Below are 23944 nucleotides of genomic sequence, written 5' to 3' on the forward strand. Positions count from 1 at the left end.
TGCCTGCCTGAGCGGTCCACTGTCCGACAAAGCCCAGGCAGCCCTGCCCTGCAAACACTAAATGCAGCAATCCAACCCTGTTGTTTTACGAGTGTGAAAGGGAATGACTAATGAGGACCTCAATGCTCACTAAAGATATGCTGATTAGAGTCAGATGACCCTTCTCTGGATACAAAAGCTTTTTTTAACAACTGATCCACCCTTGGTAGTTCTAGTGTAAAAGGAATTGAATACCTTTTAGTTACTGTGTGTCTTGCTGATATGGGCTTAAGCTCAAAAAGAGTGTTTTCAGCACTGAAGTTGAAGTGGCCTTTGGTGAAGAACCTACAGAAGAAAAAACAACCTGTGTTGGAATTCATCATCAATTTCTCATATTAGTTTCCATAACAGCATTAAGTATTACCTATGTATGATTGTCTGACAGATAACTGGTTATTCACTGCTGATCTAACCGGACTGGAGGGTGTCTTCCTGTCAGCCATTTCTTTATTCTGCTTTGGATCAACTGATCTGTCATTTTCTGTGGAGGACGCTGCCTGGGATACTTTTGTGATGTGATTAAAAGATGGAACAGGAGATTCACTTTCAACAGGGTGTAATGAAAGCCCTAGCTTGTTGGAATGGTTTGCTTGAGACACACATCGGTTGTGAAGAGCCTCAAGTTCACTGAGAGGGGTGGCAAAAAGGCTACGCAAAGAACTTGCACGAGCCTGGGTTGCTTCAACCCTTTTCTCAGAACTATCTTGGCATTTGACATTTGTAGATTTAGATGAAGCAGAGATGGATTGAGTTGAATTGTGGGCGCTGGATGTGATTGTTGAGTTTTCTGGTGTTGAATTTTGAGAGTCTGCGATGCTGCTTGCAAAAAGGCTTTTAAATGGTGTTTCCAAGCTTTTATTTGATCCAAGGCTAAGGCGATCTGTTTTACGCTTTATCGTACTATTTGCTCGTGCTGCTCGGGCAGGTAGAGCAGATTTTGTGTTTTGGGAATACAGACACTGTAGGGGGAGGTGATTGCTGAGCTTCCCATAAGCATTAGCTTTAGAGGAGGGGCTGGCAGGTGCAGTAGGAGCACCAGCAGTCTCTTTTAAAGGTGTGGAGCTCTGAGTCGAGGAACTAGGAGGATTGATGTCATTTGTCTGATACGAATGATGGAGCATGAAACGTTGTGAGTCTTTTGGAGTAGATACCAGATCCGGGGGACTTGAAAAAAGGCGTCGAAACTCCACTTTGCAGGACTTTGCTAGTTGAGTGCAGTTGCTAGAAGATGGAATTTCCGTTGTTAGTTGCTGGTATTCTTCTTTTTTAAGACAATCTGTATGTCTTTCGGCTTCTGGTATTATGTACTCAGCAGACTTCTCTCCTTTAGAGATCTTGGAAGAGGTTTGCACCTTGACCACTGCTGTATTTTTCCGAGTCTTGCACAGTTCTGTGTTAGTTTCATTTTTAATAGGTGGCATATCAGAGGATTTGTTATTTTGGCTTGGTGGACCTGATTCGTCTGGTAGAGCACTGGGTGCAACCTGCTGCATTGCAGTAGTATTGGTAGAAGTGTGACTTAAAGTAAAGCTCTGTGTTGATTTTGGTGACTTGAGGACTACGTCAACTGAGTATGAGACTTTGGAAGGGGTTGGTGAGCTGCTGCAACCAGAGGAAGTTGGAAGGTCAGAAGGCGTTTTGAAGAAAGTGGGCAATGGAGGTCCCAGCACCGCTTCAACTGAATATAAAGCAGGCGGTTCACTACAGGGAGTTACTAAAGGAGACTTGCACTCTGGTTGTTGCTGGGCATCTCCTTCAATGGCGCCAATCACTCCTTCTGTCACACAAATTTCCTTACAGTCGGCATTTGATTCAGCACTGTTATAGAAGTTAAACCTGAAAAATATGAATAACACAGAAAATGCATATTTTTAAAGGTCCCATGTTACTGACACATTGTGGTTATAATTTTTGTTTGAAATGCCTAGGAAGCCATTTTTTCAAGTTAGTGTTAGCTTGTCTTAAACACCTGGCAAGTGAGCACAATGTATTATGTATTACTTTATTTCTATTTTCCAATGTTAAAATCTAGTTAACTAGTCTCTTCATCACTAGTCACCCGTTATATATATATATATATAATATAAAAACAATAACTCAAAGGGCTAATATGCTTCTCCAAAACACAATGCAAATGGACATTTAAGACACTGATTAGCATAATCACTTCCTAGTTTAGCGCTCCATGCTAAGTAGTAACATCTAATTAAAGAATAGAAACAATACAGTTGGCTTCATTTACTAACCTCTGACGGAGGCACACTGGATCAACAACAAACACGACTCAAGACAATCTCTCGCGTATACAGTGGGGCAAATAAGTGTTTAGTCAACCACCAATTGTACAAGTTCTCCTACTTGAAAAGATTAGAGAGGCCTGTATATTTGTCAACATGGGTAAACCTCAACCATTAGAGACAGAATGTGGGGAAAATCCCCCCCAGAAAATTACATTGTTTGATTTTTAAAGAATTTATTTCCAAATTAGAGTGGAAAATGAGTATTTGGTCACCTACAAACAAGCAAGATTTTTGGCTGTCTAACTTCTTCTAACGAGGTCTAACGAGGCTCCACTCGTTACCTGAATTAATGGCACCTGTTTTAACTCATTATCGGTATAAAAGACACCAGTCCACAACCTCAGTCACACTCCAAACTCCACTATGGCCAAGACCAAAGAGCTGTTGAGGCACACCAGAGACGAAATTGTAGACCTGCACCAGGCTGTTAAGACTGAATCTGCAAAAGGTAAAACACTTGGTGTAAAGAAATCAACTGTGGGAGCAATTATCAGAAAATGGAAGACATACAAGACCACTGATAATCTCCCTCAATCTGGGGCTCCATGCAAGATCTCACCCCGTGGCGTCAAAATGATAACACGGTGAGCAAAAATGCCACAACCAGACGGGGCGGACCTAGTGAGTGACCTACAGTGAGCGGGGACCACAGTAACAGAGGCTGACGCCAGTACAGGTCCAGGACCGTCTGCGGTTCGCTAGAGAGCACTTGGATGATCCAGAAAAAGGCCTGGGAGAATGTGTTATGGTTAGATGAAACCAAAATAGAACTTTTGGTAGAAACACAGGTTCTCGTGTTTGGAGGAGAAAGAATGCTGAATTGCATCCAATGAACACCATACCCACTGTGAAGCATGGGGGTGGAAACATCATGCTTTGGGGCTGTTTTTCTGCAAAGGGACCAGGACGACTGATCTGTGTTAAGGAAAGAATGAATGTGGCTATGTATCGAGAGATTTTGAGTTAAAATTTCCTTCCATCCGCAAGGGTACTGAAGACGAGACGTGGCTGGGTCTTTCAGCATGACAATGATCCCGAACACACAGCCAGGGAAACAAAGGAATGGCTTCGTAAGAAGCATTTCAAGGTCCTGGAGTGGCCTAACCAGTCTCCAGATCTCAACCCCATAGAAAATTTGTGGAGGGAGTTGAAAGTCCGTGTTGCCCAACGACAGCCCCAAAACATCACTGCTCTTGAGGAGATCTGCATGGAGAAATGGGCCAAAATACCAGCAACCGTGTGTGAAAAGCTTGTGAAGAGTCACAGAAAATGTTTGGCCTCTGTTATTGCCAACAAAGAGTACATAAAGTATTGAGATGATCTTTTGGTATTGACCAAATACTTATTTTCCACCATGATTTGCAAATAAATTCTATAAAAATCAAACAATGTGATTTTCTGTTTTGTTTTTCCACATTCTGTCTCTCATGGTTGAGGTTTACCCATGCTGACAATTACAGGCCTCTCTAATATTTTCAAGTGGGAGAACTTGCACAATTATGCCCCTTTCCCACTGAAACTAGTGGGTCAACGCGCGTTTTTTCCAAGCCGATGCAACCCACTAGCAATTGGCACCTTTCCCATTGACAAAAAAGCTGTGTCTTTTTTTTTGTTTTTCACCCATCTAACCCCCCTCCCCTCCTCAGCCGTGCGTAAGGTTACGTGATGTCACCACGCTAAGATGTGCGTCGACAATTGCGACCGAATTAATTTAGGTCAAGGAAGTAAACAATGCAGAGCAACATGGAAGCCTCCTTTCTCCACGGATAGAAAGGAGCTGGCAGGTCTCATCATCTTTCCAATGCTGGGACGTTGTTCAATGTGGTGCGCTACTGGCTCCTTCTTCTTCTACTAGCTTTGTTGTTAGCATCGACGTAACTACGGTAGGTGGGGCGTGTTAAATGGGAGGCGACTGGTACATTGTTATGACGCATCACGTAAGAGCCTACGTCACCACGTAGATTAGGGTGTTGACTGTTGACCCGGGGTTTTGCTTCATATCGATTATCAAATTCATTGGCAACTAATTTACTTATCAATTTAATAGATTAGTTGTTGCAGCCTTAACAGTAAACATTTGTCTTTAATGTTTAATTTTCAAATTAGCTTTGCTGTTACTACTTCATACCTTACCATTTTTCCCCGGTTGCTGCTACTCTACCATGGAGCAAGAGTTCAAGTGGTAAGAGAAGCTACATGATTTTACAATGCAATGTGACAGTTTAGTGTGACAAATCAACCTACACAGCAACCATGTGAGTGTGCCTCATGCCAGCTTATTTTACAGTAAAATACTATAGAATCACATGAAACTTCCTGGTAGGCTAGCCACAAATAGCATAACAATAATTTTGTTTGTCTCTTTTCTCCCAACTGTATAATGTTGGGGTCTATTAGTTGCCCAAGTGCAGCATCATTATAATTTCAATTGAGTGGGAGGGCAGGATTTTAATGGCATGAGAACTTTTGAGATTTATCATGTAAATGCTTACCTGAAGGGCTCTACTAATTTATCACCCGCTTTTTGTTCTTGAGATGTATCAAGGGGATTGATAACAGACTCATCTACTGCCGTTGACTGAACTAAAGCCTCATTAGCTTTCTTAGCAAGCTCCATATCCCGTTCGATGTCCTGTAGGAGAAAGAAATGTGCTGTAATTTGGAGAACAATATAAGAAAAAGTATGCACCCTTTGGAATGATCTGTATTGCAGTATTATTTTTGTCATAAAATGTAATCTGACCTTTAGCCAAGTCACTACATGACATCAAGAACGGTGGAAAAAGCTTTGTACAGTTTAGATTGCCTCTTTATGAAGTCCAATACACTACCTTGCATGATCTTCCAAATCATCATGGACACATTGACTATTCACACCACTAAAAGTGGCATTTACATCGTTGTGTGATGATATATTGACATGGTGATATATTGCAATACTTAGGATCCCAATAGGTTATTGATATGCCAAGAATCACTATATCCTTTTTAAAAAGCACTGTTTTCCAGTAGAAATGTATCTGTTAAGAAACACATTTGTTGAAAAGAATGTTGCAATAACCAGGATATCTGCAGGTTTCAACAAGCCATATTTAAGACTTTTTTTTTTTTTAAAGAATAACAACGGCAAATACAATTAAAGACCCATTTCACGTCAATACCGGAAAAAAATTCAAAAGACTAGAAGAAAAATTACAGTCCCGGAATTACCTGCAAAGTATATGAATTTATTTCTCTAATTTCTCTGTTGTGAATCGACTAGTAAACTGTACAGCCAATGGCGGTTGGCCACTTACCCATGGATGCAAGTACTGTATTTCAGTCCTGTTTAACTGTTTAAAGTTTTCTCCGCTTCTATAAATAGCATGTTTTTCAGTTTTATTAGTTTTATAGAATAATGTTGTAGATTGATTTCCTGACCCATGTAGCGATAATTGTTGTTAGTAATACTGTGAGATTACCGTAAATTGTATCATATTGAGAGCTTCCCTTTTTTAAAAAAAAAAAAAATTTTTTTTTTAGGTCAACCAAAATCTTCAATCATGTCGTTTTAGACACTAGGTTGACAGTCCATGTATACAGGGTCTCTGCAGGGTTCAACAAGCCAAATTTAAGACCATAATGAATAAAATTTAAGACCCATTTCAAATTGATACAGGCAAAAAAACGTACAAAAGATTTGAAAAGAAAAATGGAGACTCAGAATTACTTGCCAAGTACCGTAATTTTCACACTATAAGGCACCTGACTATAAGCCGCCACCCACCAAATTTGACACCGAAACGACCTTTGTTCATAGATAAGCCGCACTGGAGTATAAGCCGCGGTGGTCCTCACTGTATTATGGGATATTTTATTTACACCAAAAAATATTCACCGGTAACACTTTATTTGACAGCGTCATCATACGACTGTCATGAGGCCAAATGAACCAAATGGGTGCAAAGCTTCATTGCTTCAAGAAGCTTCATTTGGCCATCACTGCTCCCATGGGGGAGACAGTCAAGCTCTGCTGCCACCTGCTGTCAACACTGTTGTTGTCCAACATGCCTTGCATGCATGCATTGCAGCGCTGCAGATGTAAATAACAATCAAAATTCATGTTCTGTGCTAATTATTTCTTCAGTTACTGTTCATTGTTTAATTGCTAGTTATGGTTTTTGTTAACACTTTATTTGACAGAGCAATAAAACTGTCATTAGACAATAATTATTACAAGACACGGTCATGAGCATTAATGAATGCTTATAAAAGATGTCATTTAGTGTCATCCAGCAAATTGTCTCACTTTTGAATGAAGTTTTTGAATGAGCTGGACAAAAATGGGAGTTAGTGACACTTAATGACATCTGTCATAAGCACTCAGTAATGCCCTTGATCATGTCAAGTAATAATTATGACGGTTTTATGACACCGCTGTCAAGTAAAGTGTTGCGCATCAACCCAAATAAATCAACAAATAGCCGCATTGGACTATAAACCGCAGGATTCAAAATGAAGGAAAAAAGTAGTGGCTTATAGTCAGAAAATTACGGTATATGAATTTATTCCCGGCTTTTTCACACGCTGATACAAATGAGTGCGAAGTACTACTACTACATGGTAGTGAAGTAGTGAAGTAACATCAATAGATTTTTAAGACCTTTCAAAATTGTTTTTAAAATCTTTTATGAGATTTTAGGAGAATTTTAGACATTCTAAGGCCTTACATTCAAATTATTAGATTTAAGACTTTTTTTAGACATTTTAAGAACCCGCAGATACCCTGATTTAGATTAAGGTACCGTAAATGTGAACATGTTGTGTCCGAAGAAAACATGTACAGATGGACCCGACTTTATTATTTTTTTTGTTGACTTTTGTTTTGTGATGCATGCTTTTATTTTGGTGTAGAAACGTAGAACAGGAAGCTAGTGCATGTACAGACGCGCCCGCCCACCCCTACACACGTACACACAGAGCAGCCGAGTGACAGAGGAGACAGCCTGTGTGCACATTTGTTGCTTGTGGAGCATCCAGAGGCGACGGCTGTATATAACCCCTTTTGTACTGTTTGTTGTGCATTTTCAATTGTGGTCGAATACTTAGGGCGAGTTTATGTGATTGTTTTTGATGATGTGCGGACGCTAACTGATTTCGTTTGTTATTGCTGTATCAGCAGCTACTTCTAAACGCAAATTTGAATTGCTGTTCTTGCAGATGAGACTGATTTGATTTCATTTTTCATTGAGTTTCATTCTGCAAATGTTGATGTCATGAGCAGCTGAATAGTAAGCAAACCACAAACATAGTTATTTCGGAGCTTAGCTCACTGTCTAGCTAGGCCTTAGCTCCAACGTCTTCCCCAAGACAGTACAATGAGATATAATACATGTTTTTGGATAGTGTTTTTTTTTTTTTTTTTTTTTAATTCAGAGCGTGTTTTTTGAGGTATTTAAATCCGGGTTACATCGCCAGCGCAGGAACAGAACTTGTTCGTAAATTGGGGACTACCTGTACTTGGTGGTGTGGCGTTAGTTTAAGAAAACTGTCAAATATTTTGACAAAAAGAAGAACTTTGCCTACGGTTTGCCCTATTATCCATATGCACATTTAAACAAGGGTTCTTAAAAACTGCGTCCAAAGTGAAGATGTGCAAATTCTGCATTTGTGGCGCCATCGTGTGGACACTGATAACCGAAGATTTAACTGTGGAAGCGTCACTGACTGCGACAAACATTGTCCCTACGTCACACAAGACCAATGTTTACATTTTGAGTAAATTAAACAAAGACTTTTTTGCTTCCGTTTACTTATAAACTCTTGCAGTGCTTCATATTGAAGAACACACGTGAAGGATGGGGTATTACGGACAATTATTTTTCGTGCATTGTTATGAATGTACTTAAAAATGAATGAATGCGGTTGGCTATGGAAGCTTTTTTTTTTTACCCTACATACGAGCTGGTGAGGACATAATTATTTTTTCCAGACGTATTAGGGCAGGATCCTCGGTTTTAAAAAATCCTGCTAGGTGTAGACATAGCCTTAGAAAATTATACTACCACTATTTTATCATCAATTTATATCCAGGTAGTTGCCAAAATTTTCTTGCAATTCTAAAATCAAATGGACATAAATGTGAACAAGCAAAGTTTTAAATACAAACCTCGTTCAACAATTTCATGGTGATGTCATTGAGTGGCTCATGAGAAAACTTGCAGTCATCTCTGTTAGAACAGCGTCCTTTTTTATGGAAATATTTGCAGGGGAAAGACTGTGCATACCCGTTGAGGAAACAATTGAAATGGAACTGAACTCCCTAACCCACATCCTAAATGTTACAGACCCTCTAATGGAGTCTTAGTGATATTTTGACTGCAGTAAAGGATATTGTGCATATATGGGCATTGCTCCCCTTTCAAGCAAGCTTGCTGTTTGTAATATTTACACGGTTCTTTGATGAGATCATTGCAAGCTTGAATGTGTAGCAGTTTGCAGCCCTCTTCCTATAAAAGGAATAGAAAGCAACTTTCAATGCATAATGTATTAAAATGTTTTTATTATGGTTGGAAACAAGTTTTCAATTCATAAGCACAAAAACATCACTCACCTTGATGCACTTTCCAAAGAGGAAATGTCGGCAAAATAATTTCCCATTGAGCAGCACAGTATTCTGCTCTTTAAATTCCGGTGAGAAGTATGTGATGGCCTAAGAAGTGAAAAAAATATTAGAATTATGATGATAGAATTTGAAGTAGTAAATCCAAACTTCGATCATATATAGCCATTCCGATAACTAATCTCACTGGCTTCTTATCTCTGTTCCGCATACGATTTCTTTGTTCTGTCCTCGTTCCAGATTTCCTTGGATGTTTTGCATGCTGGCGTCCACCTCGATTTTGATGCCATTTTTGTACCTTATGTTGACCTTTCTGGTAATTTTCTCGTTTTCCCTCCTGTTGCTGGTTGACATTTTGGTTTGTTTTACCATCTTGGGCACTATGACAGACCTTATTGTCATAGTTATATGCCACATCATTGCTGAAGCCAGTTTCTTTCTTATGGTCAGTTTTCTTTGCAAGGCGGTAAGCAGCATTGGAATAGTTTTGGGAAATGGGAGCGAAATCAGTCCTACTTTCCTGTGTCCAATGATAATGCCTCTGTAAGAAATAAAGATCAATCAAGTTTAGAAATGCTTATCCCCGTCATTGAATTTGAAGTGCAGTAGTAAATCCAAACTTCGATCAGATGTAGCCAACCCGATAACTAATCTCACCGGCCTTTCGTTTCTGTACCGCCTATGATTTCTTTGTTCTGTTCTCGTTCCAGATTCGCTTGGACCTTTTGCCTCCTGGCATCCCCCTCGATCTTGATGCTGTTTTTGTACCTCCTGTTGACCTCTTTGGTGATTTTTGCGTTTATCTTGTTGTTGCTGGTTGACATTGTGGTTTGTTTTACCATTCTGTTTACTATAACAGACATCTTTGCTGAAGGCAGCTTCTCTCTTCTCATGGTATGTGTTCTTCGCATGGCGATAAGCAGTCTTGGAATCATCTTGGGAAAAGGGAGCAATATCAGTCCTACATTCCTGTGTCCAGTGACATCGCCTCTGTAGGAAATAAAGATCAATGAAGTTTAGAAATTCTTGACCCGGTCAGTGCAAGGAGGTTTATACTCAGTTCAAGCAGTTTCCTAACAGTTACTGAGGAAAAACACAATACTGGGCAATATTCTACTTGACAAAATCCTCACCAAATATCACGAAAGGCTGTAAAATAAAATAATTACGTTGATATACTTGCGGGAAGGAGGTTCAGATGGTTGTCTGTTGTATAAAAGAGTGTAAAATAATGGTATATTGTACATTCTGCCATAAGGTTTAAAGGCGTTCACTTGTCCTACCTAACATTATACTCTGCAGCAGTGTTTCCTAATCATAACCTTGCTAAAGGTACTGAACCCCACAAGTTTCACATGGGGATTCCCCGAACCCTTCGGAATTAAATAATAAAGCAGTTTTTTCAAATTCAAAACTGATATCCCGTAATTTTTTAAACTATAAGACGCACCTGACTACAAGCCGCCACCCACCAAATTTGACACGAAAACGGCATTTGTTCATAGATAAACTGCCCTGGACTATAAGCCACAGTTGTTCTCACTGTATTATGGGACATTTACACCAAAAGATATTATTATTATATTATAACCGATAACAGTTTATTTGACAGCGGCATTAAAAGATGTCATAAGACCAAATGAATCACCATGAAGCTTTGAACCAATGTACTGCAAAGCTCCGTTGCTTCAAGAAGCTTCATTTAGCCATCACTGCTCCCCTTGGAGGAGACAGTCAACCTCTGCTGCCACCTGCTGTAAACACTGTTGTCATCAAATATACCTTCTAGTATGCATTGCAGCGCAACAGATATATATAATCAAAATTCTAAATGTTCTGTGCCAATTAGTTCTTCAGTTACCGTTCAATTTATTTCATTAATTGCTAGTAATGGTATTTGGTAACACTTCATTTGACAGTGTCACCATGAGACTGTCATAAGATCATCTTAATTATGACATGGCACTGCCATGAGTATTAAATTGATGCTTCTAAGTAGAGGTGTGCAAAATTTCCGATTCTTAGATTATTCGCGATTCGGCCGTGAAAGATTCGAGAACGATTCACAAACATCCAAATTCCGATTATTGAAATATGGCAAGTAAAGCGGAAGTGCAACACACTCAGCGCGCCGCGCGGTCAATGAGGAACGGAGCGAGAGTAGTTAAACATCATGCTTCTCATTACTCGGCCCCTCGGTTAATGCCAATGCTCAACTCACGGCTCTAGCTCAACTCATGCCACGAGATAAAAAACAACAACAACATACCTGACTGCTGTCGAAAAGCTGCTACAAAGTACATCCACATAATGTTACGGTAGATATCATTTATATAGGACTAGATGCAATATAGATTCTGTAGCGTTAGCAGAACACCAACAAAAAGCTAGATGCAGGCGTTAGTAAACGGCCGCCATCTTAAAGCAGTACACTTCCCTGCAAGGCTGTTGTAGCGAACTTTCCAAGCAAACCTAATTAACTTTTCATCTAAAATACTCCTAAATCGGTAAAATATTGACTTGAATCTATCTTTAAAATAGTTTTAAAACTTTCACATGTCGAAAGTAGACAAAAGGGAAATTATGGAATAACGGGAGCAATTTTAACAACTTTAACGGTTGATTCACAACATTAAATTAATTGAATGTAGTTTAAAGCTGCTGATACAGAATAGGGACTGGAGTTTTTTATTTACTGTTATTTTTGTATATTTGTTTACTGCTATATGTTAACTTGATACTGAAATAGTAGTTTGGTTTAGCCTGAGAGTATTTTTGAACAATTCTGGAACTAATGTACAAAACATTAAAAAAAAAAAAAAAAAAAAAAAAAAAAAAAAGAGAAAAAAAAAAAAGGAGGGGGGTGCATCAATAATCGTTTTATAATCGAATCGAAGCCTCTGAATCGTAATCGAATCGCTAGGTGCCCAAAGATTCCCAGCTCTACTTCTAAGAGATGCTATTTTGTGTCATCCGGCAAATTATCGAACTTTTTAATGGATGTAAAGCATCCCAGCTGGACATTAATGGAGTTAGTATGACGTCGCTGTCAAATAAAGTGTTACCTATTAAACCAAATAAATCGACAAATAAGCTACACTAGACTATAAACTGGAAAAAAGTAACGGCTTATAGTCTGAAAATTACGGTATCTAAGCTAGTAAGCTAATAATTTAACAAATTCCAGTTCAAAATTCTTATCATTTTGAAAGAATGTTTCATAAACAGGTAAAAATTTGAGACCACACTGACGATTGTCTGTTGTATTCCCTCATACCAAGTGCGAGAACTAGCAGTTAAAAGAAGTTGATTAAACCTGAAAGTTGGGAGAAAATCAGTCCAAAACCTGGTTTAAAAAGCCACTTTGCCTAGATCTAAACAGCTTACGAAAATATGGCTCTGTGTCTCTTTACCTTCGCCGAACCCCTTGAACTTACTAATCGAACCCCTGGGGTTCGATCCAACCCAGGTTAAGAACCACTGCTCTGTAGGCATTTATGGATTAACACAAGATACCTTCTCGTTATAAATCATTTTTGGACCAATTACAGGAAATTGGATAATTTACTATGGTTGCTGTGTCTGATGATCTCTTTAATATGCTGTAGCTGTATAGGAAATAAGTTTGTATGTATCCTTTTCTTCCACAATTATTTGAAAATGTCATTACGTTATATTCTGCTAGAGAAAATACAAATGAAACAATTTAACAATATTTTGTTACTGTTCAAGACTCTTTTTTTTTTTAATCCCCAATCCCCAAAACATTTTCTCTGTCCCTTCTGATTGTGTAGCTAAATTGAAGCATCTTGTGACTGACATGGAGAGCAAACATGGCGTGTTCTGAGCAAGCTTTCGTTCTTGTATGGCGTCAAAAGATAATTTAGCAACATCTAAGTAGCGATTAAATCAATGTTCAATTCTTGTTTAACAAACCTTTATGTAAGACAGAGGTAGCTCATCGCTCCTCGCCCTTTTTCTGCCTTTAGAATGTCTTTGAACCTTGAAAGTGTCGTCCCTAAAAACAGAGAGATAAATGAGTTTAGTGCAGCATTAGCAAACCTTATCATTAAATGCAATTTAGTTTTATTTAAATATAATTTATTTTATTTAGTTTTATAAAGTTTTAATTTCCTCATCCTCGAATACAAACGTAGCCGCACTACCTGATTGTTTTCAAGGCCGGTTGATCAGAAGATTTCACACTAATCACAGGGAGAGCCGCAAAAAGGTTAGTGAAAGACATTATGGCTATAAACCTAATAAAATTTTGTTATAAAAACAGCATAGTTGCTCTGAGATTCAACGTGACACCACCGTTGTGTTGTCTCATATATTTTACGTCACAGTCATGGCGCGTTCGTGGTTCCTCGGAATTTTTCATTCGTTTGACCATTACAGCAGTAAAATCAAATCAAATAAGCGACTACATTGACTGTTTATAACAAATGTCAATATTTTTGCCCACGTATTTAACTGGAATTCCAACAGTGCCGAGAACTTGCTGGAGCTAGCCATAGACAAATTGTCAATATCGTCCCCTGCATTACTGTCTTTTATTTTTTAAATCACTTTTATTTCGTAATGATAATGTAACTGTGTTGATTACATCTGTATGTCTTTTTTTTTTTTTTTTGTCAATTGGCTGTTTGTGAAGCAGATGTTTATATGCATTAAGTTCAAAGAAAAGACATTACTATTTGTTGCATATTTGATGACACCTTCAGGGATAATAGACACTACTGTGGACAGCTAATTAAAAGTTGGCAAGTGACCTTTTGGTCGTTTTTTTAAGCGTAATTGTGAATATGTACATATTTTACAGTTATAAATCATTATTGTGACTGGCTGGTAACCGGTTCTGTGTACCCTGCACGTTGTTAGCTAGGATAGGCTCCAGCACCCCTGCGACCAGAGGTGGAGTGTGTGTGTGTGTGTGTGTGTGTGTGGGGGGGGGGGGGGGGGGGGTGGGGGGGGGGGCAAACCATGAAACAGAAATTCCAAATACCCATCTTGCCTCCTCAGGTTTAGTTTTTGCTAAGCAAAGCTAAGGATGGTCTTTTAAGTGCATTACATGACATGTTCGAAAAATAATTTGACCCATTATGAAATTTTTGTTCATTTCCTTCATTTTTGTTGTTTGTTTTATTGCTTTACTATGGAAGGCCATTCCCGCCACAAAAAAAGTGAAAAAGGTAACTTTTCTTTCTCAACAAAAAAAGAAAGGTCTTCATTTACAGGAAGGTTGATTACATGCAATGACATTTTTCGGCCACTGGGGGGGCGGTTGGCACTGTCCAAGCTTTGCCCCTCAATATCCACGTATGCCTCATGAGGATAGGCGGTCCAGAAGATGAGTGAATATTTATTCTATTTTTATATTATTTTTTGTATAATTATAAATATAAATTAATAAAATGTCAATACAAACCAATGGAATTAAAATAAAAAACAGAAATATACCGTTTTTTCCCACCTTCCATAGTATTAAACTCATTGCATGCCATTGATGGCGACAGACGCCCAATTCATTTAAACTGTGAAGACTGACTGTGAATGCTCATGTCACTAAACATCCAATCCGCTTTGACTGGGAGTCAAAATGGACTGGACATCTAGCGCCGTCAGTGGCAGCCAATGAGTTAAATGAGTGCCCTTTAAGTGTAATAAATAAATAAATTGATAAATAATAATAATCCTATTTAGTATATGTAAGGCTTAATACAGCATCTTGTGCATGTCTTTAGCACCACTCCACCAGTATTTAGAAAATGCCTCAGAAATGCAACAAAATTTCTGAATAAACGGGATTAAAGCTAACGAAATCAAAATGATTTCAACATAAGTGCCTTTAACCACACAGAAACAATTGTGAGCTCTGCGAGACAAAACCTGGACTTTGTTCCTCCACATGTGAGGCTGTCCTGAAGTCTCAAAGTCCAGGTCATGCAGTGTTTCCTCTCACCAAGTGAGCTCTTAGTACATGTGTGCTGAACAGTCCAGAGTGTCACGATGACCCGTTGGGCCCTTGTTGCTCCCTTACTGCTCCTGTTCCTCTGCAGTGCTGTTACTCAAGAAACTGAGGAGACTGGTGGAGCGGCATCACCTCCATCTCCAGCATCCAATGACCTGGAAGATGAGAACACCGATTGGGGTCTTAACTCTCTAAGAGGCGGCTTTGAGGCTGCCACTGGCTACTTTGACTCAATTCTTGAGTTCATGGGTGGGCGGGATGGACTTTGCCAGTACCGCTGTCGATATGGTAAAGTAGATCCAATTGATAGATCCGAACTTGCATTTGACAGAATATGCTTTAGGTAACCCAGTGTTGTTAGACCTTTGCTATCTCCAGTAAAAAAAATAAAAAAAATCATTAGTTTTCATTGTCTTCATCTGAGGAAACGTGATTTCAAATATATTATGAAAAACAATGCAGTATAACACCCTTTGTCAGGGCCGGGTATTGAAAATATTGAGTATTATCAATGTTGTTATCATCTGGGACTTTGAGGGCAACAAAATGGACTGTGACCTGCTCGGCCGATAGCAAAGATTTCATGTTGTGATATCTGATTTCTTGATGTGTGTTTGAAACTTAGACGTTCATGTGATATTTTGGTTGTTGATCTAAGGTAATGCTCCAATTCCGCGACCTGGGTACGAGATGCCTGAGCCTGATGGGTGCAGCTCGTACTTTTTTGGTATTCCTGTTCCAGAAGGGGTATGCATATCAAAACATCACAGATCGATCCAATGATTTCAAGACAATTTGATTTCATAACAAATGCAACACTTATTTTAACTGACTCTTCAGTTAGCCTATATTTTTTTCGAACGTCAAATTATCTTAGATCATCCATGGCTTGTGAGCACAAAAACTATTTGTTTTCACTCAGATGGATATGGGGATTCCTGCCATGACCAAATGTTGCAATCAACTGGATATGTGTTATGATACCTGTGGCTCAAATAAGTATCGCTGTGACTCCAAGTTCCGCTGGTGCCTCCACAGCATCTGCTCAGACCTTAAAAAGAGCCTTGGTTTCGTGTCGAAAGTCGAAGGTTGGTTATCTCTCCACTTGCTAATTCCTTATATTACAAAGTCACTCTTTTGCATTGTTAGAAAATGGACCATTAGGCTTTGGGGTTTGTAAAAGTCTTTGTGATTATTTCAAACAGTAACTTAAGATGAAGATTATTCACCAATGCCAAACAAAATGGAGGCAAATAGTCCACTAAATCAATAATCATCAAAACCTACCACTATATACAAGGGGTGAAAATCACCAATTTCATTCTGATACGATATTATTTGGAAAGGCCTTTACTTAGGATTGGACTGATTGGGTGTAAATCACCAATTTCATTCTGATACAATATTATTTAAGCCTTTAAAATATTTTTGGAAAATACTGGTATTTGTTTTGCATTATTATGTACGCTGTGTTATAATAATACAGTAATTTTCGCACTATAAGGCGCACCTGACTATAAGCCGCCACCCACCAAATGTGATACAAAAACGGCATTGGTTCATAGATAAGCCACACTGGACTATAAGCCGCAGCTGTCCTCACTGTGTTATGGGATATCTACACCAAAACATATTAACCAGTAACACATCATTAGACAGCAGCATCATACGGCAGTCAGAAGTCCAGATGAACAACCATTATTGCTTCAGGAAGCTTCATTTAGCCTCATTCTCCCTTGGGAAGACAGTCAACCTCTTCTGCCACCTGCTGTCAACACTGTTGTTGTCCAACATGCCTCCTAGCATGCATTGCAGTGCAACAGATGTAAATAATCAAAATTCATGTTCTGTGCTAATTATTGATTCAATTACTGTTCCAGTTGTTTCATTAATTGCTAATTATGGTATTTGGTAACACTTTGACAGTGGCGCCACAGGACTGTCATTAGACAATTATAATTATGACACTTTCCTGAGCATTAATAATTGCTTGTAAGTGTTATTCGGCAAATTATCTCACTTTTGAATGGATGTAAAAGATCCAAGCTGGACATAAATGGAGTTAGTTACATAATTTGCCGGATGACACTTAATGACAATGTCACGACTCATAAGCATTCAGTAATGCCCATGATAGTGTCATGTCATAATTATGATGGTCTTATGACGCCGCTGTCAAATAAAGTGTTACCAAATACCATAACAAGCAATTAATGAAACAACTGGAACAGTAACTGAAGAAATAATTAGCACAGAACATGAATTTTGATTGTTATTTACATCTGTAGTGCTGCAATGCATGCTAGGAGGATTGTGTTGCCTATTGACCCAAATAAATCAACAAATACGCCGTACTGGACTATAAGCCGCAGGATTCAAAATGAAGGAAAAAAGTAGCTTGTACTCTGAAAATTATTAGTACGTTTTATTTATAGAGCGCTTTTACAGATGCTCAAAGACGCTTTACAGTTAAAACAAGGGAAAGCAAACAACATGAGCAGGACAAAACAATAGATAAAAAATAATTATGAATTAAAAGCTAGTTTAAAAGGTGAGTTTTTGGCAATTTTTTAAAATCATGGTCTGAACAGGTGTGGAAGGGTTTAGGGATTGAGTTCCAAAGGGAGGGGAAAGCAACAATACATTAATGCACAAGACTGCAGCCTTTGTGCATGGGTTGGTCGCAACTTAGGATAGCAACTATGATTTTAAAGTGACCTCTAGATGTCTCTAAACCAAGATGGTTGGGATTTGTTAAAACTAAGGGAAAGACACTAATCACTCATTGTGTACAAATAAAATGAACAATAAATGGAAAATAATGAATTAGAAACTCATCACACATAACTACTTTATCACCAAAAAGAAATGGTCCCTGAGTAATAAAACATATGATCAGAATTAAAAAAGCAAAAAGCCTAAGAAAATGCATCTTTAGAATTTTCATTGCACTGGCATGTCCTGTGATTGCCTGTTTTTGTATTGCTTTGGTCGCCCCCTAGTGGCTCTTTGGGGTAACTAGTGTAAACGTGATTTGTGACCATTTTGGCTTGTTACGATTTATTTATATGGAACATTATTTTGGCACTTTTTTCTATAACTTCAGTTGAAGTTTTTTTTTCTTTTTTCAAAGAATGCTTATTTGATTTGAAAACCTTGAAGTTGTTACATTTATCATTATTAAAGCATCTAGTGGGGCATCACAATACAATTAGCAATAATTTGTTAAGTCCACAACCACATATATCAGTATCGGGTTTTGGAGTTGGACAACATCGGGATATCAGTTAACTCTCTCAATCAGATATACAGTGAGGATCAGAAGTATTTGCACCCTTTGTGATTTTGTTCACCCACTCAGAAAATAGGTAGAGGTCTGAAATTTCTATCGTAGATGCATTTCCACTCATAAAAACATAATCTACAAAAAAAAAAAAAAAAAATCCCGAAATGTATGGAATTTTTAAATTTTCTATTTGTAATTTACTGGGGTTCATAAGTATTTGTACCCCTGAGAATCAGCAATAATCATGAAACTCAAAGAGTTGTCAGTCTACAATAAAAAAGTCCACCCACCCACCACTCGTTTGAGCTAAATATTGTCACCTGTCCCCCACAGTCAGTCATAATCCAACTACTACAATGGGCAAGACCAGAGAGCTTTTGGAAGACACCAGGGAAAAAATTGTTGCGCTCTACAAAGCTGGAAAAGGCTATGGGACAATTAGAAAGCATCTTAGTGAGAATAAATGAACAGTTGCAGCAATTGTTATAAAATGGAAAAGGTTAAACATGACTAATAATCTACTTCAGAATGGGAATCGATGTAAAATCCCTCCTCGTGGGGCATCACTCACGATGAGAAAAGTTGAAGCCAGTACACGTGAAGGCCTGTCTTACGCTTGTCAGGGACCATCTGAATGATGCAAAGGGATCATGGGAGAAAGTCATGAAGTTAGATGAGACCAAAGTACAACGTTTTGGTGCAAACTTTACTCGTCGTGTGTGGAGGAAAAAGAAGGATGAGTACAATCCCAAGAACACCATCCCCACTGTGAAGTATGGGAGTGGAAACCTCATGCTTTGGGGCTGCTTTTCAGCACAGGAGACAGGACGACTGCACTGTATGAGCAGAGGATGAATGATGAAATGTATTGTCAGATTTTGAGCCATCTCCTCCCTTCAGTCAGAGGCTTGAAGATGAGTCGTGGCTGGATCTTCCAACATGGCAATGATCGGAAACACACAGCCAAGCTGACCAAGGAGTGGCTGCACAAAAAGCAGATCAAGGTTCTGGAGTGACCTGGCCAGGCCACAGACCTCAATCCAATAGAAAATCTTTGGATGGATCCGAAACTTCGTGTTTCTCAACGACAGCCCCGAAACCAGATAGATTTGTGTGGAGGAATGGGCCAAAATCCCATAAGTGAAAACCTGGTGAAGAACTACAGAAAGCATCTGACCTCTGTTATTGCAAACAAAGTCTTCTACACTAAAGATTAGCACGGATTGTCTCAGGGGCAGGGGCGCTGCCAGGGATTTTGGGCCCCATGAAAAGATATCACTTTGGGCCCCACCACCAGTGCCGGGACACACACACACATTTAGAGTATCAACTATGTAATTTCCTGCATTCTGGTGAATCTTTACACACTAATTTGTGCATTTTCTGCATTAATTTAAGATGAAAATATATTTATGTAAACATACAGCGTACAGAGCAATAATGAATAGACTGATATCATCTTTAAGAAATGTACTGAAGCCCATCTTTTACAATCTAAATATATTTTTATTAGAAATATTCTCAAATACCACAATGAATGACTTAAGTTAAAACAAAACTTTTATTCTAACAATACTACAGCATACATTAACGCCAATCAAAAAAACAATCTTTAGAATGATATAACAAACAAAGCGAACACCACACATACACACACACACACACACAAGCAATCACACTCACAAACAAAGCGAGCAGATTGCAGGTTGCTCAGCCTTAGTCACCAAGAGCCCAGCGCCGAGCCTTCTTGATAGCAAAGTCAGTGATCAAATCATTAAAGTTTAGCTTCCTAGCCAACTGACTTTCAATGGACAACATGGCAAGACTAGAAAGCCTGTCCTGACACATAGTGGACCTCATATAATTTTTTATGAGTTTTAGCTTACTAAAAGCTCTCTTGCCGCCTGCAACCGTTACGGGGAGTGTGCAAAATATTCGTAAAGCGATGCACACTTCTCCAAAAATGCTATGCAGCTGCATCTTAAAAATTGCATTCAGGAGACCAAGAGAGGACAAGTTAGGGGGGAATGTAGCAGTATACACAGAGTTCAGGTGTCTTACTGAAGATGGTCCTGGCTCTGTAGTGTACATAAAATGACAAATATAACAATATCTTCTATATTATTCTAGTATCTTAATTTAATTATTAATTATGTATCATTAATTAATAATAATAATAATTATTAATTATTATTACTTATTACTATTTGTCTCTTAGCCACTGATATTTTATGTGTGGTGTGGCAGTGTTCAAGTTGATTCCTCACCTCCTTCAGTTGGGAGTAAAGATGAGGCTGGCTCATAAAGGGTGTCAGGAGACAGGGCTGCTGAGCCAGACGCAGCAAGAGGAGTTGTGCTTGTGCCTATTACAACAGGCGAGGGCAGAGACAACTGTTTTGGTGTGGAGAGCTTGCGAAAGGGTTAACCTTCTGTACTAATTAAATGTAAGCTAAAAGTGAAGCAAACACTAGCTAGCAAACAATTACAGTATTTCATTATGGAGTAGGCTTAGCCCCATTTGAAAACTTACAATCTCCACTATAGGCTACAGCTCCGAAGCCAGGTCCCTTCCTTGTTAACTAAATTTAATTGATGACAAACTAAATTCAATAAATTCTTGACAAACTGGATTTAACCAGATTTTTAAAAAATCCACACCAACTTTCAACATCTGTATGATACCAAAAAATTCCGTCATTATTTGGAATTCATGTTCTTGAATTGGTCAATGTCGCTCACTGAGGTCGGGAAAATCCCGTATTTCTTACGGAGTGAGCTGGGACCTGCTTCTGAGTTTTCTAATAGATGTCGCGTGAGCTAAAATAACAGGTTAATTTTCAGCACTACACTGACACAATTTACACCAACCTTCCTTTGTGAAGTACTTTTTCACATCCTGTTGGCCTTTTCTACCGCTCTCCTGCTTTGCTTTATTTTCTGTCCTCTTTTGATAGCCTGATTTCTGTTTTGAAAACATTTTTGATGTAGCCTACCGCACGCACAGTACTCAGAGTCATTGACTGGTGTAAATGTGCACCGCTGCTCAGCCTGCGCGCGGTCTGATCAAAGGAAGGGCGGACGAAACCAATTAATGAAAATACGCGGGGGGGGTTGCTGGCAATACATATGCTCTCTGGATGTTTACTTTTTGCCAAAAACAAAACAAGAAAAAGAAACCCTTCGTTTTATACCTTTTAAAATTATAATGATTAATATTTAAATTTGCAAACGATTACCTAATGCTCTAATTTTCTTTGTGGGCCCCCTCAGGCCATGGGCCCTTAGAATCAGTACCACTTTTCCCCCCTATACGGCGCCCCTGCTCAGGGGTACAAATACTTATGAACCCCAGTAAATTAAAAATAAATTATTTAAATAATTATGCAATGTGAGTTCTGGATTTTTTTAGATTATGTCTCTATAAGTGGAAATGCATCTATGATTGAAATTTCAGACCTCTACCTATTTTCTGAGCTGATGAACTTGCAAAATCACAAAGGGTGCAAATACTTCCGCTCCTCACTGTATTTCACCTAAAGCAATTTTGATGTTTCTGACAAATTCGTTGCTAAAACATTTTAGGAATGTGAATGGATCCCATTCTATCAAAAAAAAAAAAAAGAAAGAAAAAAAAAAAAGAGTATGTTGACTCCGATTAGATCGTGCTTAACTAATCTATATATCAATCAAGATCAATGTATTGTTGAATCCCTACTATTGACCACAGTTTTCAAGGAAGTATTTTCAAAAGGTTTCATGTACTGTATTTTCTCTCGACTGTCACTTCTTTCATCAGCATGTGAGACGGTGGCAGACACTTTGTTCAACACAGTGTGGACTCTGGGCTGCCGACCCTATATGAACAGCCAGAGAGCCGCTTGCTTCTGCCAAGGAGAAGAGAAAGATGAACTCTAACAGAAACCGCTTCCTATTTGTCATACAAGTGAAGTTCTATCAAATGTTTGAAAAGGTGTTGTAAAAGTTTTTTTTGACTGAAAATATTTTTTCAAGTTTCAAAGTACTGTTTTGCTCATGTTTCACCAATGCGCTGTGAATTAGTTAATTATACTTTTTGGTAGTGTTAACATAGGCCATTAGGTGGTATTCATTTAAATTTGACCACCTTTTTAAATGTTTTGCATTGTGTTTGTAAGTGAACTGTATGCTTTCTAAATCACTTGTGTTGACTGTATTAAACATCCATTTGCTTTAACTTTCAACAACTAGCATTCAACTAGTATTTATTCATCTATGGACAAATGATTTCCAGTCAAAAAACATGAAATGGCCACGGAATTGAGCCCGGGTCAGTTAGGAGGAGTAAAAGGAAGCTACTGTATGTTCTCACTCCGACACCAACAACATTAAAGTAGAAGTCATTAACTGTTTTCTGATCTATTCCCTCTATGGTTCTAAAATTGAGTATCAATAAGCATCGTGGTTCTCAAAATGTGCTACTAATACAACTAGTGGTATGTAAATTAAATATTCAATCTGGGAATAAGTACATTTGCCTTTTTTATGATCAACATCATTGAATGACTAGTTTAAAGTTGGTCATTTTTGTACAAGTTCAATATTTTTGGAAGTGGTGATTGGTTTAAAAAGTTTGGAGAACCACTGATCTATGATCACACAATTTGTAATCTTTCTTGAAGAGGAAAAAAAGTACAGAATTCAATATAAAATCTAAAATATTTAATCATTCATGAAAGATTTGTTACAAAATAGGAAACCACAAACTGCTGTGTCTATAACAAACGTTGACCATTACATCCAACTGGTGGTCAGGGTTCACAGTCAGTCGTCAAAAATCTGCAAAGAACAAACAAAAAACAAAAATAATTGATTAAAATATATGACTTGTCAACAATGGAAATGTATATTGAATCTAGATATTTAGGTGAGACGATCACATTCAATTTCTCTAAACACACTCTATAGGTCAGCCCACAGATATGAAAAGAAGGGTGTGACGTAATTGCAGCGTGACGAGGCTTCAAAGATGATATACGTAAACGTGTCAACGTCGACATGTTCAGTGTTAAAGAGTCAACTGAGACACTATTGTGAATTTGTTGGTTCCTTTTTTTTTTCAAACATTGACACCTTTTTCAAACGATATCTCGATTCTGGGCATGAGCGTGTCAATAATCTTTTGGGATGCAAAGTTTTACGCTATATCATCATTTTGTATTTTGTGTACTACATATAGAGTGGGGCAAATAAGTATTTAGTCAACCACTAATTGTGCAAGTTCTCCCACGTGAAAATATTAGCGAGGCCTGTTACTGTCAACATGGGTAAACCTCAACCATGAGAGACAGAATGTGGGGGAAAAAAATAGAAAATCACATTGTTTGATTTTTAAAGAATTGATTTGCAAATCATGGTGGAAAATAAGTATTTGGTCAATACCAAATGTTCATATCAATACTTTGTTATGTACCCTTTGTTGGAGGCCAAACGTTTTCTGTAACTCTTCACAAGCTTTTCACACACTGTTGCTGGTATTTTGGCCCATTCCTCCATGCAGATCTCCTCTAGAGCAGTGAAGTTTTGGGGTTGTCGTTGGGCAACACAGACTTTCAACTCCCTCCTCACCCCGTGGCGTCAAAATGATAACAAGAACGGTGAGCAAAAGTCCCAGAACCACATGGGGGGAACTAGTGAATGACCTACAGAGAGCTGGGACCACAGTAACAAAGGCTACTATCAGTAACACAATGTGCCGCCAGGGACTC

At 38.5% G+C, this 23944-nt stretch overlaps 4 protein-coding genes across 5 annotated transcripts in view; 1 reads left to right on the forward strand and 3 right to left on the reverse strand.

Moving 5' to 3' along the window:
- Window positions 1-251, reverse strand: part of LOC130920272 (sodium channel and clathrin linker 1-like) — a 75477-nt gene extending 75226 nt beyond the window's left edge. Inside the window, exon 1 of the mRNA XM_057843362.1 lies at window positions 235-251. The gene's annotated coding sequence lies outside the window, so the exon portion shown is untranslated. The remainder of the gene's footprint in view (window positions 1-234) is intronic.
- LOC130920270 (zinc finger CCCH domain-containing protein 6-like) lies at window positions 235-13624 on the reverse strand. Its single transcript, XM_057843360.1, has 10 exons — window positions 13107-13624; window positions 12877-12958; window positions 9598-9930; window positions 9128-9481; window positions 8932-9030; window positions 8712-8827; window positions 8488-8596; window positions 4832-4971; window positions 404-1875; window positions 235-324 (listed from the first exon to the last, which is right to left on the reverse strand). Exons 1-10 carry the CDS (start codon window positions 13184-13186, stop codon window positions 242-244), a joined length of 2868 nt encoding a protein of 955 aa, XP_057699343.1. The 5' UTR covers window positions 13187-13624; the 3' UTR covers window positions 235-241.
- Window positions 13625-14023: 399 nt separating this feature from the next.
- The window catches only part of LOC130920264 (uncharacterized), a 30876-nt gene continuing 20955 nt past the window's right edge, over window positions 14024-23944 (reverse strand). The window contains exons 8-9 of one of the 2 annotated variants that reach the window (XM_057843354.1): window positions 21963-23015; window positions 14024-15069 (exon numbers count right to left, since the gene is read on the reverse strand). In XM_057843354.1, the coding sequence (XP_057699337.1) occupies window positions 23001-23015 (15 nt within the window). In that variant the 3' untranslated portion in view covers window positions 14024-15069; window positions 21963-23000. The remainder of the gene's footprint in view (window positions 15070-21962; window positions 23016-23944) is intronic. The other variant, XM_057843352.1, reaches the window with a different exon arrangement.
- On the forward strand, window positions 14904-22423 carry LOC130920266 (group XIIB secretory phospholipase A2-like protein). The gene is made up of 4 exons (XM_057843356.1): window positions 14904-15202; window positions 15573-15661; window positions 15837-16002; window positions 21997-22423. Exons 1-4 carry the CDS (start codon window positions 14953-14955, stop codon window positions 22113-22115), a joined length of 624 nt encoding a protein of 207 aa, XP_057699339.1. The 5' UTR covers window positions 14904-14952; the 3' UTR covers window positions 22116-22423.

The sequence above is a fragment of the Corythoichthys intestinalis genome, chromosome 8, assembly GCF_030265065.1.
Source record: "Corythoichthys intestinalis isolate RoL2023-P3 chromosome 8, ASM3026506v1, whole genome shotgun sequence".
In the NCBI taxonomy this organism is placed as follows: Eukaryota; Metazoa; Chordata; class Actinopteri; order Syngnathiformes; family Syngnathidae; genus Corythoichthys; species Corythoichthys intestinalis.

Coding starts and splice junctions, on each gene's coding strand:
- LOC130920270 (XM_057843360.1), bottom strand. CDS start 13,186: ATGTCTTTCACTAACCTTTTTGCGGCTCTCCCTGTGATTAGTGTGAAA. Junction 9,482..9,597: donor GGTACAGAAACGAAAGGCCG/GTGAGATTAGTT, acceptor TATTTCTTACAG/AGGCATTATCATTGGACACA. Junction 8,597..8,711: donor CAATGCCCATATATGCACAA/TATCCTTTACTG, acceptor CGGGTATGCACA/GTCTTTCCCCTGCAAATATT.
- LOC130920266 (XM_057843356.1), top strand. CDS start 14,953: ATGACCCGTTGGGCCCTTGTTGCTCCCTTACTGCTCCTGTTCCTCTGC. Junction 15,203..15,572: donor CCAGTACCGCTGTCGATATG/GTAAAGTAGATC, acceptor TGTTGATCTAAG/GTAATGCTCCAATTCCGCGA. Junction 15,662..15,836: donor GTATTCCTGTTCCAGAAGGG/GTATGCATATCA, acceptor GTTTTCACTCAG/ATGGATATGGGGATTCCTGC.